The sequence below is a fragment of the Antrostomus carolinensis genome, unplaced genomic scaffold, assembly GCF_000700745.2.
Source record: "Antrostomus carolinensis isolate BGI_N321 unplaced genomic scaffold, ASM70074v2 scaffold16218, whole genome shotgun sequence".
In the NCBI taxonomy this organism is placed as follows: Eukaryota; Metazoa; Chordata; class Aves; order Caprimulgiformes; family Caprimulgidae; genus Antrostomus; species Antrostomus carolinensis.
Window position 1 is genome coordinate 17332 of NW_010335125.1, and position 22002 is coordinate 39333.

General features: G+C 35.2%; 1 protein-coding gene across 1 annotated transcript in view; it reads right to left on the reverse strand.

Moving 5' to 3' along the window:
• The window catches only part of LOC104529984 (E3 ubiquitin-protein ligase UHRF2-like), a gene marked incomplete at both ends in the record, with an annotated part of 34634 nt that extends 14594 nt beyond the window's left edge, over window positions 1-20040 (reverse strand). Inside the window, 3 exons of the mRNA XM_010174441.1 lie at window positions 4461-4679; window positions 15054-15316; window positions 19798-20040. Coding sequence (XP_010172743.1) covers window positions 4461-4679; window positions 15054-15316; window positions 19798-20040 — 725 coding nt within the window. The remainder of the gene's footprint in view (window positions 1-4460; window positions 4680-15053; window positions 15317-19797) is intronic.
• Window positions 20041-22002: the final 1962 nt, after the last annotated feature.

Consider the following 22002-nt stretch of genomic DNA (forward strand, 5'->3'; position numbering starts at 1 on the left):
GTAGACAGAAATTCCAGGCCTAAGAGCACCCATAAAGTATGACAACAACTGTGATACTTTGATTATTGCAATACATATTGCGTGGGATAGAAAAATAACAGTACCATACTGCCTAAGTGTCAAAAAAAAAGGTACAACAGCCAGTAACTTATCTTTTTTTTTTTTCACCAGCTAGACAGAAATCCACAGAAGCACAAGAATTCTTGAAATCACCCAGAACAATGTGCAAAACTTGTTTCACATGTTAGTTCATCATTCTGTAATGTGTTTAAATTCTGTACCTTTGCTAAGCTATAACAGTAAGTATTACGTACAACTTCAAAAAACAGAAGTTAAATATAAAAGGAAAAACTTGTTCAAAAGAAGTAAAAGGAGCACCTAAGAGTAAAATCTGTACGGGTAGCATAAAGACTGTGTAAAAATATTATAACGCCTTCTGAGAAAAAAACATGCAAGACATGCATAAAAGGAGTCTAAAAGAAGGTAAACAGGAATGGATGCTACAAAAAAAAAAAAAAAGAGCAGAAATCATGTTCAAATGAGGAGATAAGCTTCAGAACTAGTCTATGTTACACAGAAAAACATAGTAAGTATATTCAAAAATTAGAGATTGATCTGAAAACAAAACAATTCTTCCTTTTTGGGAGCAGGAAGCCTCACACAAAAACCTGCAGAACTAAAAGATGACAAATATAAAACTGAAAATTTAGGACCCTTTCTATTACTTTCCATTACTGCAGCTTGGGTAAAGACCTAAAATTCATTAAATATTCACTTAGTCAGAGGTATAAAATCTGGAAAGCGAACAGATTTTTCTGATATTCTTGTATAACTCCAAAGGCTTAAACAAAATATAAGTCCTGGTACTGACAGAGTCCTTGTTAAACTTAAACTTTCAAAGGCTGACTGAAGAAAAGTAAGAGCTGATTTTGTGTCTATCTTGAAGTCTAGCAAGGAGAAAATGCAAAACATCATTTGAACAACTTTGGTTTGATTTGGTATGGTGACTTTACTCATGTCAGTCAGATCCAATATTAAAATAAATTGTTAAAAGTTTGCCTCACAACTACCCACCAGTAACAGGCATTTAATACACGCCCTTTGAAGTGCGAAGAAGACAAGTGATATGACCCTGGATTACAAATAACTGCTTTCATCATTAAACAGAAGATCTTCCCAAAAAAGAAAAATAGAGGATGGTCAAAGATAGAGGTACACTCTGAAAATAAGTTAAAATCAGTTCAGAGGTACCACACACAGAGAACATTCTGAACGGTAAGCCTGCACACATAGTTATGAGACCCCTATGGTCCTAGGCCCATGTACATTCCATGGTCAAAGCACTGCTGTTTCCCTACTGTTTGTATTTGAGGCAAGTAAATCCAGTTTGGACAGATTTTAGAAATCCTGCAAGTACAGATTTCAGTTGCAATGCAACTACAGTACAAGTGAGAATTATTAATATGTGGTCAATTCTTCTGTATCATGATGTTTTTCTGCCCTGTTCAGTTTCAATACCCTCTTTGTCAATATTCTCTAATCCATATGTGTTTCCCAAAAGATGAAATAGCGATGACAGACTGTATAGGACATTTCTTTTAGGTTATGACTGAGACATGAGTAAAAGTAACACCTAACAAACACGCATGGCAACAGATTCAGTAAAAAAGAAGTACTCAACACATGTTCTAACGGCTCCAAAGCATTACCACAAATAGTACATGTTCTTGTTATTTCCTGTCATTGTGTCAACAGCTTAATGAAATTTTGTCAAAAGGAACTGAGATCAATAAGTCAAATATTCAACTACTGCATACAAAATAGTTTTATACAAAGCCTCTTTGACGTATACTAGAAAGGCAAAAAAGTCCAAGCCATGAATATATATGAAGCAACCTAAGAATTCTGCCTCCCTTTACTGTCTAAGGTTGTTTTTAAGTAGTACACAAATAATTAGTCATTAACACATAATCAATTAACCACGAATATATACTACTCATAAAGCATTCAAAATAGATTTCACCTTTATTTAAAACAATTAACTAGTGCTAACATTATGGTAAAAACTCATGATAACATATCAACAATAAATTATAGAATTCTCACATATTAATTATATTATTAGAGACAAAAATAATATTATAACATAACTATAATTCTAAGCTAATTTATATTAATATAAATTTGTATTATTTATAAATTTATATTATACTAGTATATTAATAAACACTGAAGTATTAAGAGATTGTTTTTTATTCTGCAAACCAACATACCTGAAATGCGAAGTCATTCTTGTTGCAGCATGTTACTTACACAAGCTTATGAATACTAGCAGAGTTATCTTGTACTTTTACTGCCAGTTGAAAGAATGACTTAGGTAGCACACATGATACAGAATTATTAATTGATACATTTCAGAAATGGCAAAGCTCAGATAACCTTACTTTCTGCAAACTAGTTGATTCATGCATATGCAATCTATCAACACGTAAATGAAGCCTGAATTCATAGTCACGAAGAAAATTCACCGAAATAAGATTCCATTTGAAAAATGGACTTAAATTCCCCACCTTAGAACAAGGTTATTTCTCAGCTGTGCCTTCCCCGCCCCACACACCCTTTTAGAGGATAGTAAGTGGGGAACCCCATGATACTTGACACAGTACGCACAGTATCTGAAGTTACCATCTTCAAATTTGAAGCACAACTATCAGCTTATTTAGATTTAAAAAACTACCCTATAAAGTTCCAATCAGCATGAACAGAATATTTTATTAGCCAACACATGCTTGCTTTTGCCGATATAAAACATATTTTTATTATCATATTTCAATAAATGGGAAAAACTGAAAGAATTCATGCAGACAAGTTTTAAATAATATTATCAACAGAGATCTGAACTTCATGTAAACTGATATACGGACAGTTCTGTTTGCAGAAGGTCATTAAGTCCATCTATGATTCAACAAATGCCTTACAAATACTAAATGCACTACAATAAAAACTTTCGTCTTTCCAGAGTGGCTTCCAGTTCTTAATCTCTTCCCCCTTCTAAGCTAATAATTCAAACTACCTACTCCATTTCTTCCTGCTTTACATTTAAAGGGGTTTTTTTGCTTTGCCTACAAAACAAGTCCATATGCCTGCTCTACTTAATACATGATGGTCATAATGCACTGAGATTGTCTTAAAACTCCTGTTATTCTAAGATTAAAAAACAACCAAAAACCAGATTTTAACTTACTTGTATAACTTACCAAGTCAATGTCTTTCCTATTTCCAAGATCTAGGCATGATTGCATTTTTTACACAAGATGCTGAATTGCACCTCATCATAAGACTTCTGTGTGTCTCTTCCAATTATGTCCCCCACTAAGTCTTCCTATAGATACAGCAATTGTCCCTTTTCATAAAGAAAGCTACACTAATATGTGAATAGTCCAACTCATTTTAAGGAATATACTCCCAGAACAATGATACTACTCATTGAGTAAATGTGGGACAGGCCAACATTAAATCCATCATTTCTTTAAGTAAAAATAAATTTTCTAGTTTCATTTTAAAATCAGTTTCACTCCCAAAACATATAAGTACTCATACACCCCTCCCTTCTGCAAGGATGGAGGTGGTAGACTGGATCCAGTCTTTTCTATCAGAAAATGAGAACATTAAAGGAATGAGGAAAGCTAATGAGGAGGAGGGTTTACAGTGAATTCATCAAGGAGACTGTCAGTAAAGATTGGTCATCTGTTAATCTCTAAGAAGGCAATCACACAGCTTACTGACATACAATAGTAATATCATATGTATTTCTACAGAAAACACTGTTCCTAAAGAACTATACACAAGTTTTAAAATGAAATAGGAAATCAAAGCAAGGATACTCAGGTGGGTTCAGCCACTTGAAAACTTGTAATTCACACATCCCACAGTTCCACATTTTACTTATCAGAAGCTGTAACACCTGCATAAATATTTTATTCTTTAAAAGTTCAACTAGCCAGTTCAGAGATTCAAGCTGTCAGAGATGACTAATACTTAGGGAGACCTAGGGGTTCACAGTTACCTCAAAAATTACTGAAAACAGATTTTTCAGTTTTCAATAGAATTGAACATATCATATATGTAAACACTGATATAAATGCATAAATATATTACATATAAATATAAAATACTATAAGTAAAAACATACTCCTATCAATTTGATTCACAGATAATACATGAAACCTTATGGTTGCTTCCAGCAGTCTCAGGAAACGTAGAAATTCTGACTCATAGCTAAGTCTGCACACTGTAAAAACCATGCATTGTAATTCCATGACTCAGACAGCTGTGGAATTGAAGTATGACATTAATTTTAATCTAGTGATGACTAGTAGATGAAAAAAAAAACAAAAAACCCAACAAACATACTTTACATGATATGTAGAGATTTTATGAGTTGGTCAAACAAATCTTACCCCAGCAGAATTTTAGCATGAACCTCTTTGTTAGTCCTTGAGATTTCTCTCAAAGAGGTAATTTCTGCATCAAACCAAAATCCTCTTTCTTCTGGAGTCTCAACATTGTAGTTAACCATCACCACATCACCCACTTTTACTTCACTCCACTTCAGAATGGTTCTTGCTCGGGGTCGAAGATTACTGGTGTCCATTTCTACTACGCCATTCTCTGGGTACCTTGAAAAGTAAAACCAACAACAGTAATGATTATAATTCCTGTAACAGTAAGAAGTAAGTCAGAGACAAGATTTTTTCAAAACTACACATTTTTAAGTGTGCTTTGGGCATGTGAGAACCATAGTGTAAAAATCTGACCTAATACCCTTCTGAAAGTTTAGTTTTCATCTACACATAGACCACAAATATGACTAATCTCAGAGGGAAAAAAAACAGCATTCATGAGTTCTCTCTCTCTCTCTCTCTCAAAAAGTATATCTATAAGCACTGAAGGACTTTTTGATTGGAATGCCATCAAGTTCAAGGTTTTGGCACACACATGGCCCCAGTTTGCTGTCAGTGAAGCCAATATTCCAACTAAAATGACGAAGAAAAAGTATCAAAGATTAAAAGTAGGTTTTTCAACTCTGCACATTTCTAACTTAGCTTTGATTTAATGCATTTGTCACATTTCCACTATCTTCAATAGCAACACACCTGGACAGTTCTTTTTAAAAATCTGACCCTACAACCACAGTATATCAAATTCATGTGGTGAATACAGTCTAAGCCCACAGTCCACGCACCATATTTAAACAAAAAAAGCCTAACTACAAAATGTAGTAAGTGAGAAACAGAACTAAATATTCTCACTGAGATGCAGCACTAACAAACTGGAAATGTTTCTCCCCTTAAATCACCAAAACAAAACATCTAGAAAGATAAACATGGGAATCATTCCTTCTCTTGACAACACACTTCTCTTGTCAATATGCAGCAAGGAATGCAGCATTAAAAGAAAATAACGGTTCCTTAAATAATAAAGAAAGTTTGGTTGATATGTTTTTCATTGAAACTTGGTGAATTTTTACACATTATTTTACATAATATTACCCACAAACTGCTAGAGTTTATAAGAGATTGCTTTCTTCTTGTGTTGGTGCATGCCATCACAGCACATATACAAAAATCACGAGAGTAATGAACAATTTCTGAAGAGCTCAAATTCCTTTCCAGGTTCCAAAGACTAGTTTAGCAGAATTAAAATAGCAATATTTGACAGCACAATTGAAATACCAATGCAAGAAAGAAAACTTCTAAGATTTATGATGTTAACTTTTCAGTTCCACACAACAGACTTCTTAAAGCCCCTGTATAAGGCAATTATTCAATGATAGTAGAGCCTGTACAGTTTGCACATGTGCTAGAAAACCAGCACAATATGGACATGATGAAAACATCGCTTGCAGAAAAAAGCTGGCCTGTTAGAAAAAGTAAAAGGATGCTAGACTAAAAAGGTGAAGTTCCTTTCTGATACTGTATTGTAAGCACATAAAGAACCTTCCATCATTTAACTAGTACTAGATGAGGTTACAGTACAAATTTAAGAGAGAAAATTAAAATAAATTCACTGCCTACAAACAACTGCTATTAAAAGTATTAATTCTTCCTTCTTAACAAACTTTGTTGAGGATGATGTATCTTATTTACATTTCTATCATGTAATTATTGGTACTTCAGCAAAAGCAATCATGCTTTACAGTTAATACATCTTTATCAAACAGCAATTAAATCGTAATGGTAAAATCCTACTCTTGGTAATAAAAGTATGGCTCTGTCTCTTTCCAGCATGCCTCGCTGTAGTGAACAAAACATGTAAAGGTCTTCTGGAAATTGCACATTTTAAGCTACTACATTACTAAGTAAATACTAAAACTTTCATCATTAACATGAGGCTCTGATAAAACTACAGCCTGAAATCAGGCTGTCTACTCTTGAATAGCTGACTGAAAGCCCAAGTTCATTTTGCTTTGTTTTATGCCTTCTATTAAATCTAACACACCAGTTTGCTACTACAGATAAGGCAGGGGGTGGGGGGGCTAGAAATGGCATTCCGTCTCCAGGAATTTCTTTGTCCTTTACCATGCACACAACTAGAGTGTGCCTTAAATTTGTGGGAAGATTTGTTAAATTTTTTGTTTAAAGAAACATGAACCACAACAGTTTAAGAGTGAATGTACCTTTAGATAAACCAATGACTAAGAAAAAAACCAAAACATATCCTTATCCTTAACTACTTACTAACCTTAAATCCAAAGAGTGTTTCTTCCCCAATATTTTTAGATCTTAATTATAAAAATCTGCATGGCAGGAATTATATCATACAAAGACAGGTGCTTAGGACTGACCCATTATCCAAATGAGTTTCATATGGCGTAACTCTCCACAGTTCCTTTTTACTTACTTTTATTTCCAATTTCAGTGTGTACTACAAAGCTGACACTTGTGCTTTTACCTTTATGTTGTGCAGCTTTCCCTTAAAAGAACTATTGAACAATTCTACTATAATAATTATGAATTTGGTAACTGTAATATCCACAAAACCCATACACCAGATTCATCTACAGGTAATAAGACAAAGCAAAAAGCAACTACAGAGATAATGTCTATTTTATTGAATGCCTGAATAATGACATAGCTTTATAGTACAACAGGCTACTAAAATTTTAAGACAGCTACGTTTGAGCTACTAGTCAGTTCTAATTATCTTACAATTAATCCTTCCTAAAGTCTGAAGAAGACAGCAAGTAAGACATAGTAAATGAAGACTCAGTTTACTTGAACTCTGAAGCAAAAACAGGGTTTAAACATCAGGAAACTAAAGAAAATAGAAAAAAAAAAAAGACATCATTTATGCATGCAGTGAAATAATCACACGAGAAGTACATATAAAATCAGTGGGATTGTAAAAATAACCAATACATATTTAAAAAGTTGTAGTGTCATGACCCAAAAAAAAAAAAAAAAAAAAAGAAAAGAAAAAAATCAAAATGTGTGACTTGTAACAGTTTACACTCATAGAAACTTAACTTTGATCTGAAAAATCTGTTATCATCTAAAAATGCAGTCCTTTCAGGTTCTTTTTCCTGGGAGATCTTTGAACAAATATATATTTTACTTAATTAAATAAGTAAAAAATTAAATTACTTAAAAATATTTTTTCCCAAATTCAGATTAATCTTTCCCACTGCTATACAACTTAAAACAGGATCTTTCCTTTCCTACTGTATTGCTTAGGAACTTCAAAGATTGTCATTGTTAACACTGACTCCACCTTGGAAGTATCAGATGAAAGAACTCAAACTTATCAGCATGACTAGAACAAGACCACTTATCAAAAGACACCACCCAAGTTCCCTTTTACAGACCGAAAGAAACTAACTGCTTTCCAAAGAAAGAAAAAGAAGGCAGACACTTCACTGAGTGAATTTTCCCCTCTTCTTGGCTAGTCACAAATTTTGGAAGAAAAAAAGAGACAGCTTACAAACAGGTGAGATTTCCCATGTCAGAATTGACGTCTCTTTTGCATCAGGTTCCAGAAAATGAATGTTTGGCTGCTGTGCCTTCACACGAAGAAAAGTGCTTTTATGGACACCAATGCTAGCAGATATTTAACTATTCACGTTTGTTCATAACTGACACCCCAGGCAGAACAGCAGAAACAGCATTTGTCCCAAGCTTTTTGAGTTAGGCTCAAGAATCACAGGGTCATGCCATATATGTTAAGCACAATGTCACTATTCCTCGTTACATTAAGTAGTAAGTAAACAGTACTTCCACGGTAAACTTGTGCCCTCAAATGTATCTAGTGCCACAATTTACTTGAGTAAGTACAGAAAAAACACACTCAAATTAGAAAATGCTACTAGCTCCATGTACGTTTTCTTAAGTTTAACACATTATTAGTAAAAATCCCACATTAACTTAAAACCTAGTCTCTTAAATACACAAGAGTAATATCTAAACATAGTATCACAAAATGGGAATACATGGACTTATTTATGTGGATAAACAAAAACATAAAGAGAACAAACATGATCTTTTAACAAGCCTCAAGAATAAAGTGAAAAACCCATTCCAGCAAGCTAACAAAGGACTACTGTTAGACATGAATGCTTACTGAAATTGCTTTCTTATTTATTGAGTTACTTTTAAAATCCTAAAATAACCCTCAAGAGAAGACAGAAACATTTTCAAAGCAGTGTTCTAATTAGACTACTGTAAGTTTGGTACAGCTGAAATTAGGATTATGAGACACAATTCAAACTTTAAACTAAATTGTAGACATGTTCTTGGTTTTCCATGTTTTTCATGACAGTTGGCACCTAATACTGAAAAAAGCAGACATCATAACAGTAAGCATAATTGTAACAGTTTAATGAATACTGCCTGTAAGTCTCATGTTAATCATTAAGCTATATTTCCCTGCAATTTTATTTTTTCCCTATAATATTTCTAACTGTAAATACTAACACTATCTTAGCAAGGATTCCTTAAGATTTCCTATCTATATAGAGTTTCCATAGCAAATAATTACCCATGAAGTAAAAATTCCAGTGTTTCTTGGCTATAGTGAGTATCTGCTTGTTCCCAAAATGCTCAAATACTAAAAAACGTATTAGCTGTATGTCAGAATATATGTAAGTCTGCTCAAGTTACTGAGAATTTGCAACATATCCTTTAACATTTTTCCTAGCTCTTATCAGAACAACTGGAACCAGAAAGAAAAGTCTTGAAACAAAAGTCAAGACTTCCCCATTCCCCTCTCCATACTAGTATTGTAAGGAATGCTAATGCAGATGTGCAATTTCTTAAACTGTTGTTTTCCAACATAAATAGAATGAAAGTATAATTTATATTCCCAAAGTCAGAAAAGTCATTCCATATACACTCAGAAATGAAGGAAGAGAAGCACACAAATAAAAGAAAAACTAACTCATAGAGGAGGTAAATCTGATTAAGGTAAACCTCAGTAAAAACTACATTCACACCCCCACCAGCCCCCAGAATTTGCTACCCGGGGAAATAATTTGCTGTAGTATTTTGAGAAAGTGAATGATACTATACTGAAAGAGCAACTAAGCCACAATTACAAATGAAGGAAAAAAAATCATTGGGATAATAAAAGCTGTGTGTTTGTGCTTCCAAAAGACAACCAGTAGGTCTGGTAATTTGTTATTACAAGAAAAAAGTAACATATTTTAAGGAATAATGAATATCAATAAAGATAAAAATCAGTCACATGGAACATAAACAAGATCTTGAAAACCTTACTTAACAACTAATAATCACAGAATTAAGTAGCTTAAACAGTGAGAAGCCATATTAATAGACTGAAGAGAAGTACCTTACTTTCCTAACGACTTTACTTTTGAGTATTAAGAAAAATTAACTCCTAGACTTACACGGTTGCACTGTGTGGACAGGGTGGATACTCTGAAAGAATACAAACTGGAAACAGCATATCAAAACAGAAGTTCAGAAGCTGTAAGAAATATATATAAGGTTGAATTTTTAATACAAACCTGCTATTTATAGTGAGTCTAGATACTGTTAATGTAATGAAAAACAGGTTTACTACACTAGCTAGCATACAAGTCACACAATTACTGAAAGACTTATTTTCTGAAAAACCGTTCCTCAGGTGTTCAATCCTGTGACTGTGCAAGGAGAATACTTACAGCTAATGAAAGACACACAAATAAGTAGAAAGAACATTTCTACCACTTAAGGGAAGAGCTAACCATCAAGAAGGTTACACTCACAGAGTGAGAGAACTGTCTCCCTGAAACTAAGTAGACTACATCCAGTGCTGCACAAGCAACAAATATGAAACAGAGTTAAGAGCAAAGGGCAAACTTTCCTATGACACAGCACTGTTTAAGACATCTCCTTACGGTGCCACATGAAGCTGCTGAAGTGTCCTACTCCTGATTTAGAAATGATTCTCAAGCACACTGGGGTGGAGACTCTACCTACAGTAACCTCAGTTAACTTTAGGATCTAAGCATGTGCTGGATTCCTCATAAGTCCTTTCAATCAAAGATTCAGCTTTCTTCTATTCAAGACAGGTACACATCTTCTTCTGTATTAAAAGACAGTTGCTCAGAGCAGAAGAAAGAAGTTATGATAGCAGCGTACGAAACTTGAGAGCATACCCTTGACTTCAAAGTCTTTAATGGCTCTTTGTGATACCAACAAATGCAAAGCTGAAACAGAAATACAGTGAATAAAGTGGCAGAAGGGGAGGAAGACAACACTGGCAGAAATAGGAACACACCCATAAACCACGCTGCCTCCAGGGAAAAGGATGCATTTGAGAACTGAATGCAGAACATGGACTGCATTCAGGCAAAAGCTCCATAGCCACAACTGGGTGCCAAGGGAACTGATAATGACTGAACGTCAGCATTGATAAAATTGATACTTTGCTCTCTCTTCCTCGCTGCTGAAGACAAGGCTCTTGAACAAACACCACAAGCTTTTTAGATCTTTGAGCTTATCAAGACCTGTGACTCCAGTTTAATCTGGAACTGAGAAGTTCAGTTCCTCTGAATGGCACTACTAGGTTTTCTACAAGCAGAACCATCCCTCTGCAGAAATATGTGTGCCATACAACTATTGCAGCAATTTAATTAAATGCTAGGCATACAGCCTCAGGAGGGTGGGGAAGGGACCGGGAAACCACAACAACAAAAACAACTCACCTATTCTGTTCCCTACAAAATCAAGGGGGCATATGTAGTATCTTCTACCTGTAGCAGTCACAGCTGGTAGCAGGGCTCTGTCTAGCCATAAGGTAGTTACCCCTTTGACATTACCATAACTAATCTCTTCCCCAGAAAGGTTAATTTCTCTTGGTTGTACCCTTTGCTAGAATAGCTCTGTCATATTCTTCCCCTTCACATTCACAACTACACTATTTAAACAAGGTAGAAAGAGAAGAGGAACAAATGAAAACTCAGCCCCTCAGAGGAGGCACACTCTTATGAAACAAATTATTAGAAGAATGTGGGTTTTACCAAACCTCAAAACTGCAAAACAAATTTTGCACAGGACTTGTGATATGTAAATCTAGCAGGATCACTAAAATCAGCTTTCTCATTTAAGGGAAAAGCAAGTCCTGCTTCATCCTTTACAAACAGTTTTTCTTACGAGAACATAGTGACCTAAAAGTTACCTTGTTGAGAAAGAATCAATGATCGATTGGATTCTTCACTTGATAGGACTGTCAAAATGTTTCCAGCCAGAAAAAAAAAAAAAGTCAGATGAATATCAGATCTGTTGATGCTGTTCAAAGGACTTTCAAAGAATCAGGTGTGGAACATACAAGCAAGCCAGTACAGACCAAGGCTCCTCAATGCACAGTCACAGGACTACGCAGAACCACTGGCTAGGGCAGCATTATCCCTCATTGAAACTGGTGGAGGGAGGGTAAACACACCACAATTTCTGGACACATTTTGGATGAAAGTTCTTAATTAGTTCTTCCTGCTCTTTGAGAGATTTTCTTACCACCCCTAAAAAACTTCAAAGTAGAGAGAAGTGCACTCCAGTATAAATTAGTAAGGCAACTAAGGCTAAGGGTGAATTTCTCCGACAAGCATAGACTAAGAGAGTTACTGAGGTGAAGTTTTCATTTTTGGATAAAACTCCCAGCTACACAGTTCTGAGATAGATTATGTCAAATAACATGTAACTCAGTCCTGCACCTATGAATACAGTATGAACACCCATGGACAGCTAAGAAAAGGAAGGAAAAGAATAGTTTCATGCCTTCACCTGAGTCAAGACATGGATCTGTGTGTTTTGGAGACAGCAAGGCAAGACAGGTCTGCCCTAGGGGACTTTGTTGCAAGAACTGGGCCTATGTTGATGGAAGACATGATCCTGAGACAGGGTTGCATAGACTTCCAGTATCTCCTACATAAACACTGCTATCAGCATTACTGGTTACAGCCATCAAGGGCGGGGGGGCGAGAAAAAAGAAACAAACAAAAAAAGAAGATGCTGCTTCAACTTTTCTTTTTTTTTGGTGGAGGTTTACACTAAATCTGCCACAACACATGTTGCAGTAAAGCATATTTACTATTGATCACAATGAAACCTTGGAACAAAGTCAAGGGGCTGGAGGAGGCCAGTTCAGTGCACTGAGGGTGACCTATTCCTCAGCTGTAACCTTCTTTTTGGTGATTTTTTTTCCAAACTGGAAGGATATAACAGGTAGAGACAGAGAAACAGTCTGGAAACTGGGCAAAAGTGATGATCTGAGATGTTGTGAACTTGGGTCCACCACTGGGAAGGAACCTGGGAAGGACACATAGTCCTTCCAATGTATTCAGGTAACGTTGATGACCTTACAGGTATCGGGCTTATGTCATCCATTTGTCAGCCATTTTTATTCTCTTTCAGATAACAGCCAAGAGTTTTCTATGTCTCATAAGAATATACCTGTTGCAGGCAAGGTAGAGCTGAAATTATGCCACCCAACAGAATCATCTTCTTTAGGAGATAAAAGTGAAAAGAGCTTCGCCAGAACAACACAGCAAGGACAGACTAGAGAATGCCAAGTACACCTGGCAGTAAAATAAATAAAACAATCAAACAGGTAACTGTACAGAAAAAAATAGTACTAGCAGTAAAATGGGAACCTTGAAGAAGAGGAGTGAACAGATAAATTAGATAACAATTTCTGGAGCAGAGAGTAACTGTGTGGTAAAGCACACCATGACCTCCCTATTTTATCCCCATTACGCATATAGGTTGCAGGGTACACACGTGGTCTACAGACACCAGAGGTAACCAGTAGTGTGCAAAAACAAAGTGGTATGAGTGCACACATAACTAGCATATGAATATGCATGTTAGGTAACACTAAAAGAAAAAAGTGAGACCTTGAAAGATTTGTATCAGCAGCATTCATCAAAAACCCAATCACTGATAAATGTACAAGTCTCACTTTCCAGAAAGCCTTCAAATAGTTTTTCTTTCCAAAAGCTCAAACTTTCAATACCTTAGATTGATCAGTTAAATAACTGTGACTTCAATGACTATGTTGTAACATTATGTTTCTGTGCCTTACCTAGTTTTGTTGTCTAAGAATATACAATTGCTATACATAACCTTATAGTAAAAATTAAAACCTGTCTCCACCTGCTGAAAGGGAACAGCTTGATCCTGAAATACACAGAGGTCAATCTTCTCTTTTTTGGCAAAGAAAAATCAGACCTGTTGTGTTAGTATGAGTACTTCTGCACTTTTAACTGGTGAAAACAACAGTATCTACAGAGAAGGAACATAAATTCACTGCAACAGTTACACTATTTTTCAGAAATGTTTGCTCATGGCTAACTTACCTGTATCAACAGTATTTTAAAATTCGGTAACCTTAAAGCCAGATCTTTGAAATCACACCACAACAGACATGTAATTTCAAAAGAAAATATTTTCATTTTCATCATACTGCTTTCACAGTAAGTTATTTTTTATGTATTTCTTGCAATATTCAATGAAATATTTACATTTCTACTTCCACTTTTGTAATCTCTAACATTTTAAGTAGAAAACTTACATATTTGCAGATACAGAATCTGAGCTCAACATACAGAGTTAAAAAAGTGCAGTAAGTTGTATCTGCTACCAGTAAGAGCAATAAAAAAGTGCTCTATGTAAGTCAGCGTCACAGTTACATATTAAAATAACTAACGTTGAAATAGCTGCTCTAAACACTTACCCTGGAAATACACATTTAGTTAACACTGAAATACTTTGCATCTTTCTACCTTAATCCTACATTGCACAAACTACAGTATTTTTACTAATCTCAGTACCAAAAATTAAAAATCCTGAATTCATTTAAAGTCTAATTCATTTAGAAGCTTTACTTAATGCTTTAACATGTTATTAATAAAGAAAAAAAAATTGGACCGATTTCTCAAGCAAACAAAGTGGTGCAAATCCTGTTCATAAATAAGAAATCCCTCCAAACTCAGGGTTTCCCACCCACACATTTCAAGCTCTGGATTTTGCTTTTACTACAGAAACAAACAAATAAAGAGAAAAAACCCTACAACCCACCCTTAATGCCCTCTCTCCAGTTCAGAATCAATTCATGGCCTCAGTCGCAAAGTTCTCTATAACAAACCTTAACTGCAAGTGCAGACTTGCAATTTTGTGCAGAACAGTTCTATTTGGAACAAGATTGATCCAAATCAAGTAACAAAATTTGGTCTCATGAGAATCCTTCTTCAGCTCCAATGAGAGGAATCAAATATACACAGGGAATAGTTCAAAAAACTTAAAACAATACTTTACTTGGAAAAACCTACAGACAAAGAAATTAGTACCTGGCAAGGATATAGGCATGCAAAATATCATTACTCCAAATGTATTCACTATATCCAACTGAAAAGTGTTATGATTTTTTAATTTTTTTTCCTTGGTTGCAATATTGAACTTGCTTTCTTTGATTCCAAGCTTCTTCAAGAAATTCTTGGTTTATACAAACCAAATAACAATATGTGATGTCCTCAAAATAGTATCAGGAGCACTTACTCATCATACTTGATATGATAAACAGCTTCTTCATCAGTGTCCATACAGTCTGAATAAGATGTGGATGGTGTACTGTCCAAATTTTTTGCATTTTCTTTAGAATGATCTTGGCTTAAGTTTCCATTAGTCCTTTTGTAAGCGTTACCACTCTTTCCTTGAGCTTTACCATTCTTATGTCCCTTTGTTGCCCGGGTAACATTTTCTATATGAGCTTCAAACCAGGCTCCAATGCTGACATCACGAGCATCCACCAATTCATTTATCTAAAAGGAAAATTCAATGATGAATTGATGCTTATTTTATATACTCCCAAATAAGAAAAAATGACAACTTATTTTGCTACTGCTTAACTTTGTTATGAGTAAAACAATCAACTCTAGTAACTAGTTGAGCTTAAGCAAGTTGAAGTAACATGCAGTCATTAATATGTTGCACTTTCAGTATTTTATTGCTCCTCCTTCATTAAAATCTAGTATGAATATAATCTGTATGTAATCTTAAAAATCAAGGCTAGACTTCCTCCCTGCCCCGCTCCACCCCCTAAAGTTAGGTTAACCTCTTTCATTATCCTTTCTTCTTGCTTCACCAATTGGTTTTTATGGCCAAAAGAACTAAAAGAAGCATACACAGCATTAAAACACTAGCTCATGATCAAGGGGTTTGAAGACTTTCCATTGCCTCCAACTTGGAATTATTATTTAACCTTCTTTCTGTCCCGTGAGATTTTTTCAACCCTTCAAGACTCAAGGAGGGAGAAGGAAGAAAAATGTCTAATGAGGTTGCCACCACAGTCAGCCAAAATCTTATGACTGTAAGAAATGAAACTATCTCAGAATTTTTCCCTTCTGTACCCAGAATAATACTGGTATTAAGCAAGCAAATGACTTTACTATTCTAAATCATGTTTCAGTTTCTCAATGAAATTCAGCAAATTAAGCTGAGTAAATTAAGCAGCTGTTCCTTTAATAATACTGAGAACACTGAAAAAAAATAAAGAATACTTCATCAGCAGTACACCAAGTATAAAAAAAAAAATATTGCAACAGAACTACTGTACAGCTGTACCATAGAAAACAACTATAATAAACAACATGAGATACATACATATATATATATATATACATACATATATATATCATAGACGAGGTTTAAGCTACATCCTTTGTCAACATAGTGGCAGACAGATACTTACTAGCCCCAAAAGCTAGTTTCTATAAACTGAACTATCTTATTGTATTTTTCACAACAGCAAGCCAAAAAACATGCTCAGTAACTTTTAGTATTTTGTGTGAAGCAGTCTTTAGGTAGAAAGTGCAACTGACAGCAGTTTGAGCTAAAAAGTTTATCCCAAGAAAGCAGTACTTCACATTTTACTCTTTTCATTCACCTTTGTAAAACAACCTACAAAACTCAATCTTTTTTTTTCCTCATATATAAAATACCAACATGTATTTTTAAACTTTTATTCCTTTAACCTACAGTATTCAAAGTACAGCTTTTCACCAGGATGAGCATTTCAGCTCCATAACAAACAAATCAGAGGACCACATCATTTTAAATCTATCAACCTATTTTAAACATAAACAGTGGATTTTGGAAGGAATCCTCAAAGACATCCTGCCACAAACTTAGGTGTTTGAAATACTTCTAGTTCAAAGTGCTTTTTTATTTTCCCCTCTCAAAAACAGTTGAGAGACACACACACTACTAAGGAATCCCTCACCTGCTGCTATGTCTTGCAACCAGATACAAAAGTGCAAGAGAAGCCATGTTAGCCAAGTCAAAAACCATCATCAGATCCAGACAAAAGAAAAAAAAAAAAATTACTGCAAACTTCCTAACTCCCTCAATCATTCCTCTGCAATGCATCCTTCTGTAATTTGATGTGTATAGTTACACAAGAGACTTCCTATCCTTGCAAAGAGTAAAGGCAAATAATTATTATCACAGACCACTGAGAAGCATGAGACAACTATTTTATGTTAGTGGTATCTGATTCAGTAGCTCTTTGTGAACAGTATTAAACAAATACTGGTTTTAATTATAGATTCGGTTTGTATGGTTTTTATTCCAAGCTAGGTAAGAGTTCTCAGTTAAAAAGCTTTTACTACAGCCAGAGATTTTTGGATGGAAAGTTATGAACACTCTGTGAGAATCGGAAGGAGAAACATGCACATGCTTCTGAAGAGAGCTGTGTTTTTTCTGACATCATTCCCGCACGCCCAACCAGTGTTACTGAAACTCCTCTTGTAACCTGCCTTGTATTCCTCCTTTCGGCATTGGAGGTCAGCCACAGGTACCCTGTTTAGCCAAGGTGGTGTCCTTTACACATGCTGAGTCCATCCTGGCATGGAACCCCAGTTCTTAAACCAAACACCACTAACAATTCCCAGTTTTAATAACAAGGAACAGGAGTTGAGCATAATTGCACCCACTACTAGTCCTTCAGAGCCCATGTAAATAAATATCATATGTCAGGTACAATTGGAATATAAAAGAAGCTAAAGCACTCTGATTTTTTTATTTTTACAATGAGGATGGTGAACCACTGGAACAGGTTGCTCAGAGAGGTAGCAGAAGCCCCATCCCTGGAAATATTCAAGGTCAGTTTGGCTGGGGCTCTGAGCAACCTGATCTAGTTGAAGATGTCCCTGCTCACTGCAGGGGGGTTGGACTAGATGACCTTTAAGGTCCCTTCCAACCCGAACCATTCTATGATTCCAAATGACATAATATGCAATGACCACACAGAGTTTCAATCACTATTTTAATCATCTAACAATAATTTAATTATTATTAACTATTATTTCCAATATCAACTCTACCAGTCTACCACCTTTTCAATAAATAAATAAATAAATGCAGGCTGCATACAGTCTACCTTTCTTTTTGGTAGCCGAAATCAGAAAGAGAAAGGATGGCACAGAGGCTGAGACTATTCATACTGTGGAGTAAGTAACAGGTATCCTGTTGAGTCCAGCTCTGGATGCAGATCCAGTGAGGCACAGGACTTTGCTCAGACAGAAAAAAGTTTTAACAAACTATTCCATCCTATAACTAGACAATTCCTTCTGTTTAACAAACAAGCAAATGTAAAATAATTAAATACATCCATCTATTAAGCCATTTAATACAGCTTAGTTTATGGCTTTTTTAATTGACTTCTATTAAACAAGTTTACTACCTTTGAATTACATTATTGGCTAAAAATATATTTGTAAAAGTTCCCTGATTCTGCAAGCTGATATTCTCTATATCATCTGTTTGCCATCTATCAGCCTATTTGTCATCTACAAATAGCAAAGAATGCAATGACTGTACCCTTATTATTCTCTCTATATATTAAAAACATATGGTCGGCTGAAAAAGTAATCAATTCACAGGTAATGAAGGAGAAAGTGTCAGGTCCCTCATATCAGAGATAGCAAAAATTCCAGCTGACTCAAAAGAACAGGTTTCCTTGAGTATGTTCGCCAAAATCACCATTCCCTGTTCTAATTTCTGCTTAAATCCTGAACAAAACAGATAAGAGACTACCTGATAAAATTCTTAGCATTCTTCAAAATATACATATTAATACTCCCCTCTTTTGATCAACTGATCTTCTGCAGCCTCCCATCTCTCCAGTATTCTCACTATCCTTTCTCATATTACACCTTTTACAGTCATTGATTAATTGTAAAGCATCAGAACTGAAGAACTGGGATTTTTCTCCACACTAACAGAAAAAGAAAAAAAAAAAAGGAAGCTTCTGTCTCCATATTGAAGCTACTGATTTTTTGACTCCCTGACTCCTCAGAATGAATAGAGCTCCCTGCACAGAATGCTATAGGAATGCAGAGTAAGTAACCTACAACTTTTACTTAATTGCTGAAACATTACGTAACAGTCTAGATGAAACTAAGACAACTTCCCATTCGGGTGACAGGTCTAAATAACAGCATTCCTCTAATTGAAGTTAACTTGTATACATATGGCAGCCTCAACCTCCTTTTCCTTCTCTGAAATTCTGGACATTTTCCAGCAAACAATTACTGTCTGGGATATTTCTTATCTAAGAGAAATACTCAAACAGAAGATAAAAGGCTGCCATTCCCTATATATACACACATTCTAGTAAATATCCAGTGAGCTAGCAATCTGGAAACTGCCCATCTTCTCTTTAAATTAAACGTCTGGTAATCCTACATGTCAATACAAAAAAATTCAACGAGGGACAAAACTAACCATGAATACGATACATGCGATTCCTAAAACCCTACATCACATACAATGTAAAGAAGCTGTGTATTTCCGTAGTTTATCTAGTTCTAATGCAGCACTGAAACATTACTATTAAGAAAAAATATTTGCCAAGTTTGAAAAAAATAAGTAGAAGAAAAGCTACACTTTTCCACTTTTTTTTTTTTTACTAGCTTCTTCTGTCCACAGAAAGTACTTCTGTCTCACAGATACACTAAACTTTTTGAAGAACACATTTTGGATAACACGATGGGTCAAGAATTTATGAACTCTCATGAAACTTGCACCACCAATGAGCCTGGTACATGGACACCTTCATGACTGCAAGAGTCAGCTTAAATTAAGTCACTTCGACTTATGTCAGATTGGAGAATTATGTCAAATCATGAAAGAACACAATGAGGATGCACACTTTTATATAATAAAACAATAAAGGTTTTTAACAATAAAATTAAACCCACAAGTTTGAGGCAGATTTCCAGCCTTTAAAGTTTGTACGTACCTTGTACAATCCAATGCCAGGATCAATGAGAAACGAGCGAGATGATGTAGACGGCTGACTGGGTGATCCACTATTTGTTTTTTTGACTTTGTTCTTGCAGTTCGAAACAGCACAAGGACTGACTTCTCCATCCTGATCTGTCACAGAAGCAGTGGTAGGAGCTTCAGATTCAGAACGTATCAAAAGCTGAACTATGTCATTCAGTCCAACATTGTAGTCAAATAAAGTGTGTCCATCTTCTAGCTGTCAAAAGAAAGGTATACTTGTCAAATTCTACCTTGAGGTACATAAGTAGTCTTGAAATCTTAATATCACAGACAAAAATTTTACAGACCAGAAGAGGCAAGCCATCTATTTCGGGTAAATTAAAACCTAAGTCTTGAGTATATGCAAAACCAAGTTCTTATCAAATCACCTGCAGCCACAATTTCATCCAATGAAAAAATCACAGAAAGGCTTAAAATTAAGAAAAAAGACATCTTTACAGACTTTGGGCCTTTTAATTATACATCAACATTCAAGATAATCCAGTGATTTTTCTAATCAAAAAATAGGGAGGATCTATGTTGCCCTTACATAAGGTATGCAATAACTATAAATACGTGTGAGAACTTTTAAATTAACAGTCACTGTGTTGTGTACATTTCGGCTGCATAATTTCACAATTCATTCTTTCTCAATCATTTCTAGAAAGCAAGACAGTATCTGATACTTCCCTAATATTTTGCAAATTATTGTCAAAATAAAACATCTAGATACAAATAAACTTCATACACACAATCCCATTTACTTTTCCAAACTAAAACATCTGAAAGTATTGTGTAAGAGCAACTACACTTAAGAGGGAAGCAACACCAAAAATACATACTGGGTCTTCAAGTTTATAAAATGAAATCTCCTCAATTAAGAGCATTCAAAACCGGTTTTATTCCAGATTTAGCCAGGTTCAACATTCCCCAGCCCCCTGCCCCAAGATCAAAACAAGACTGTTCACTGAAAGTAAGCCTTTTAACTGGTCAATTTAAAAGCTATTATAAAATTGAAGAAACACATAGAGAGTAGCACTCCCTCAAGTAACTTCATACATCAGGCCCCATCCTGCAGAACACCAGAACCTAAACAGAGGTAGACTTTTTAATCATATATAGCACACAGTTACTAAACATTATTTTGGGGCCCATTATGCACAGCTTTAAGCTATCTGTTATTATCATTATTTAACCTGATGATCTCACCTACCTATAATTAAGCTAAGAAACTCACACTAAAAAATGCCAAGTTGTAGTTCAGGAGAGAACAAAAACGGGGAGTAGTGACCACTGCTGCTTTGCTCAGTTAAACACTCTCAATAACCTACAACATCTTTGAAGCAGAGATTTAATTTACCTAAAAGAATAATGCACTGCTTTTTGGGATAGCAAAACTAGAATTTAATTAGCTACCTTTTACTTCACATTGCAGCAGAAGAAAAAATGTGCATCACTAAAAGCATCCCACTTGTTTCCAAACTACTTTTGCAACAAAAAAAATTAACTGACCTTTTTCCAGAGTAGCTGCTATTTTCAACATCACTGTTTCAGGAATCTTTTCAAACAGATCTGTTTTCATGAGCTTATGAGCAGTATCAATACAACAAGAAAAAGTAGGGAGCATGAAGGATCAGAAAAAATAAATAAGTGGGAAGGAATTCTCCAGCTTCTCACTAACAGTTTTCTTTTAACATTCAAATTATTTCAGGACAGAAAAAAGCAGAATGCATGTTTGTTCCTTCATCCCCTCTGCTTTTTTGAAACAGCTCTAAAGGGCTGAGGACAGTTATGGACAAAATGTGGCACTCAAGTAATTGATCACTTCTTCCTCTGTGAATTTAAGATCTTAAGATTTAAGTAAAAATAAATTACTCTCTGTACTGCTGGTAACTACTGTACCCACAGCTGGGATGTGTAAACTGGAGTACTCCATTTGTCTCAATGTAATTGAAGTTGATCCAGCTGTCTGGTCAACAGTTACACAATGATCCTTATTCAGCTAACTGTTTTCAAACCAGTTTAATACATAGTACATAAAACTGTACTAAAGATTTTGACACTGTAACTATTAAATGACCATAAGTCTTAAAACTGAATTCTCCAGCAACTATTATTCTACAGGTGGCTACCAACACTGCCTCATATGCCTGGAGCTTTAGGCTAGGGCTTCATACTG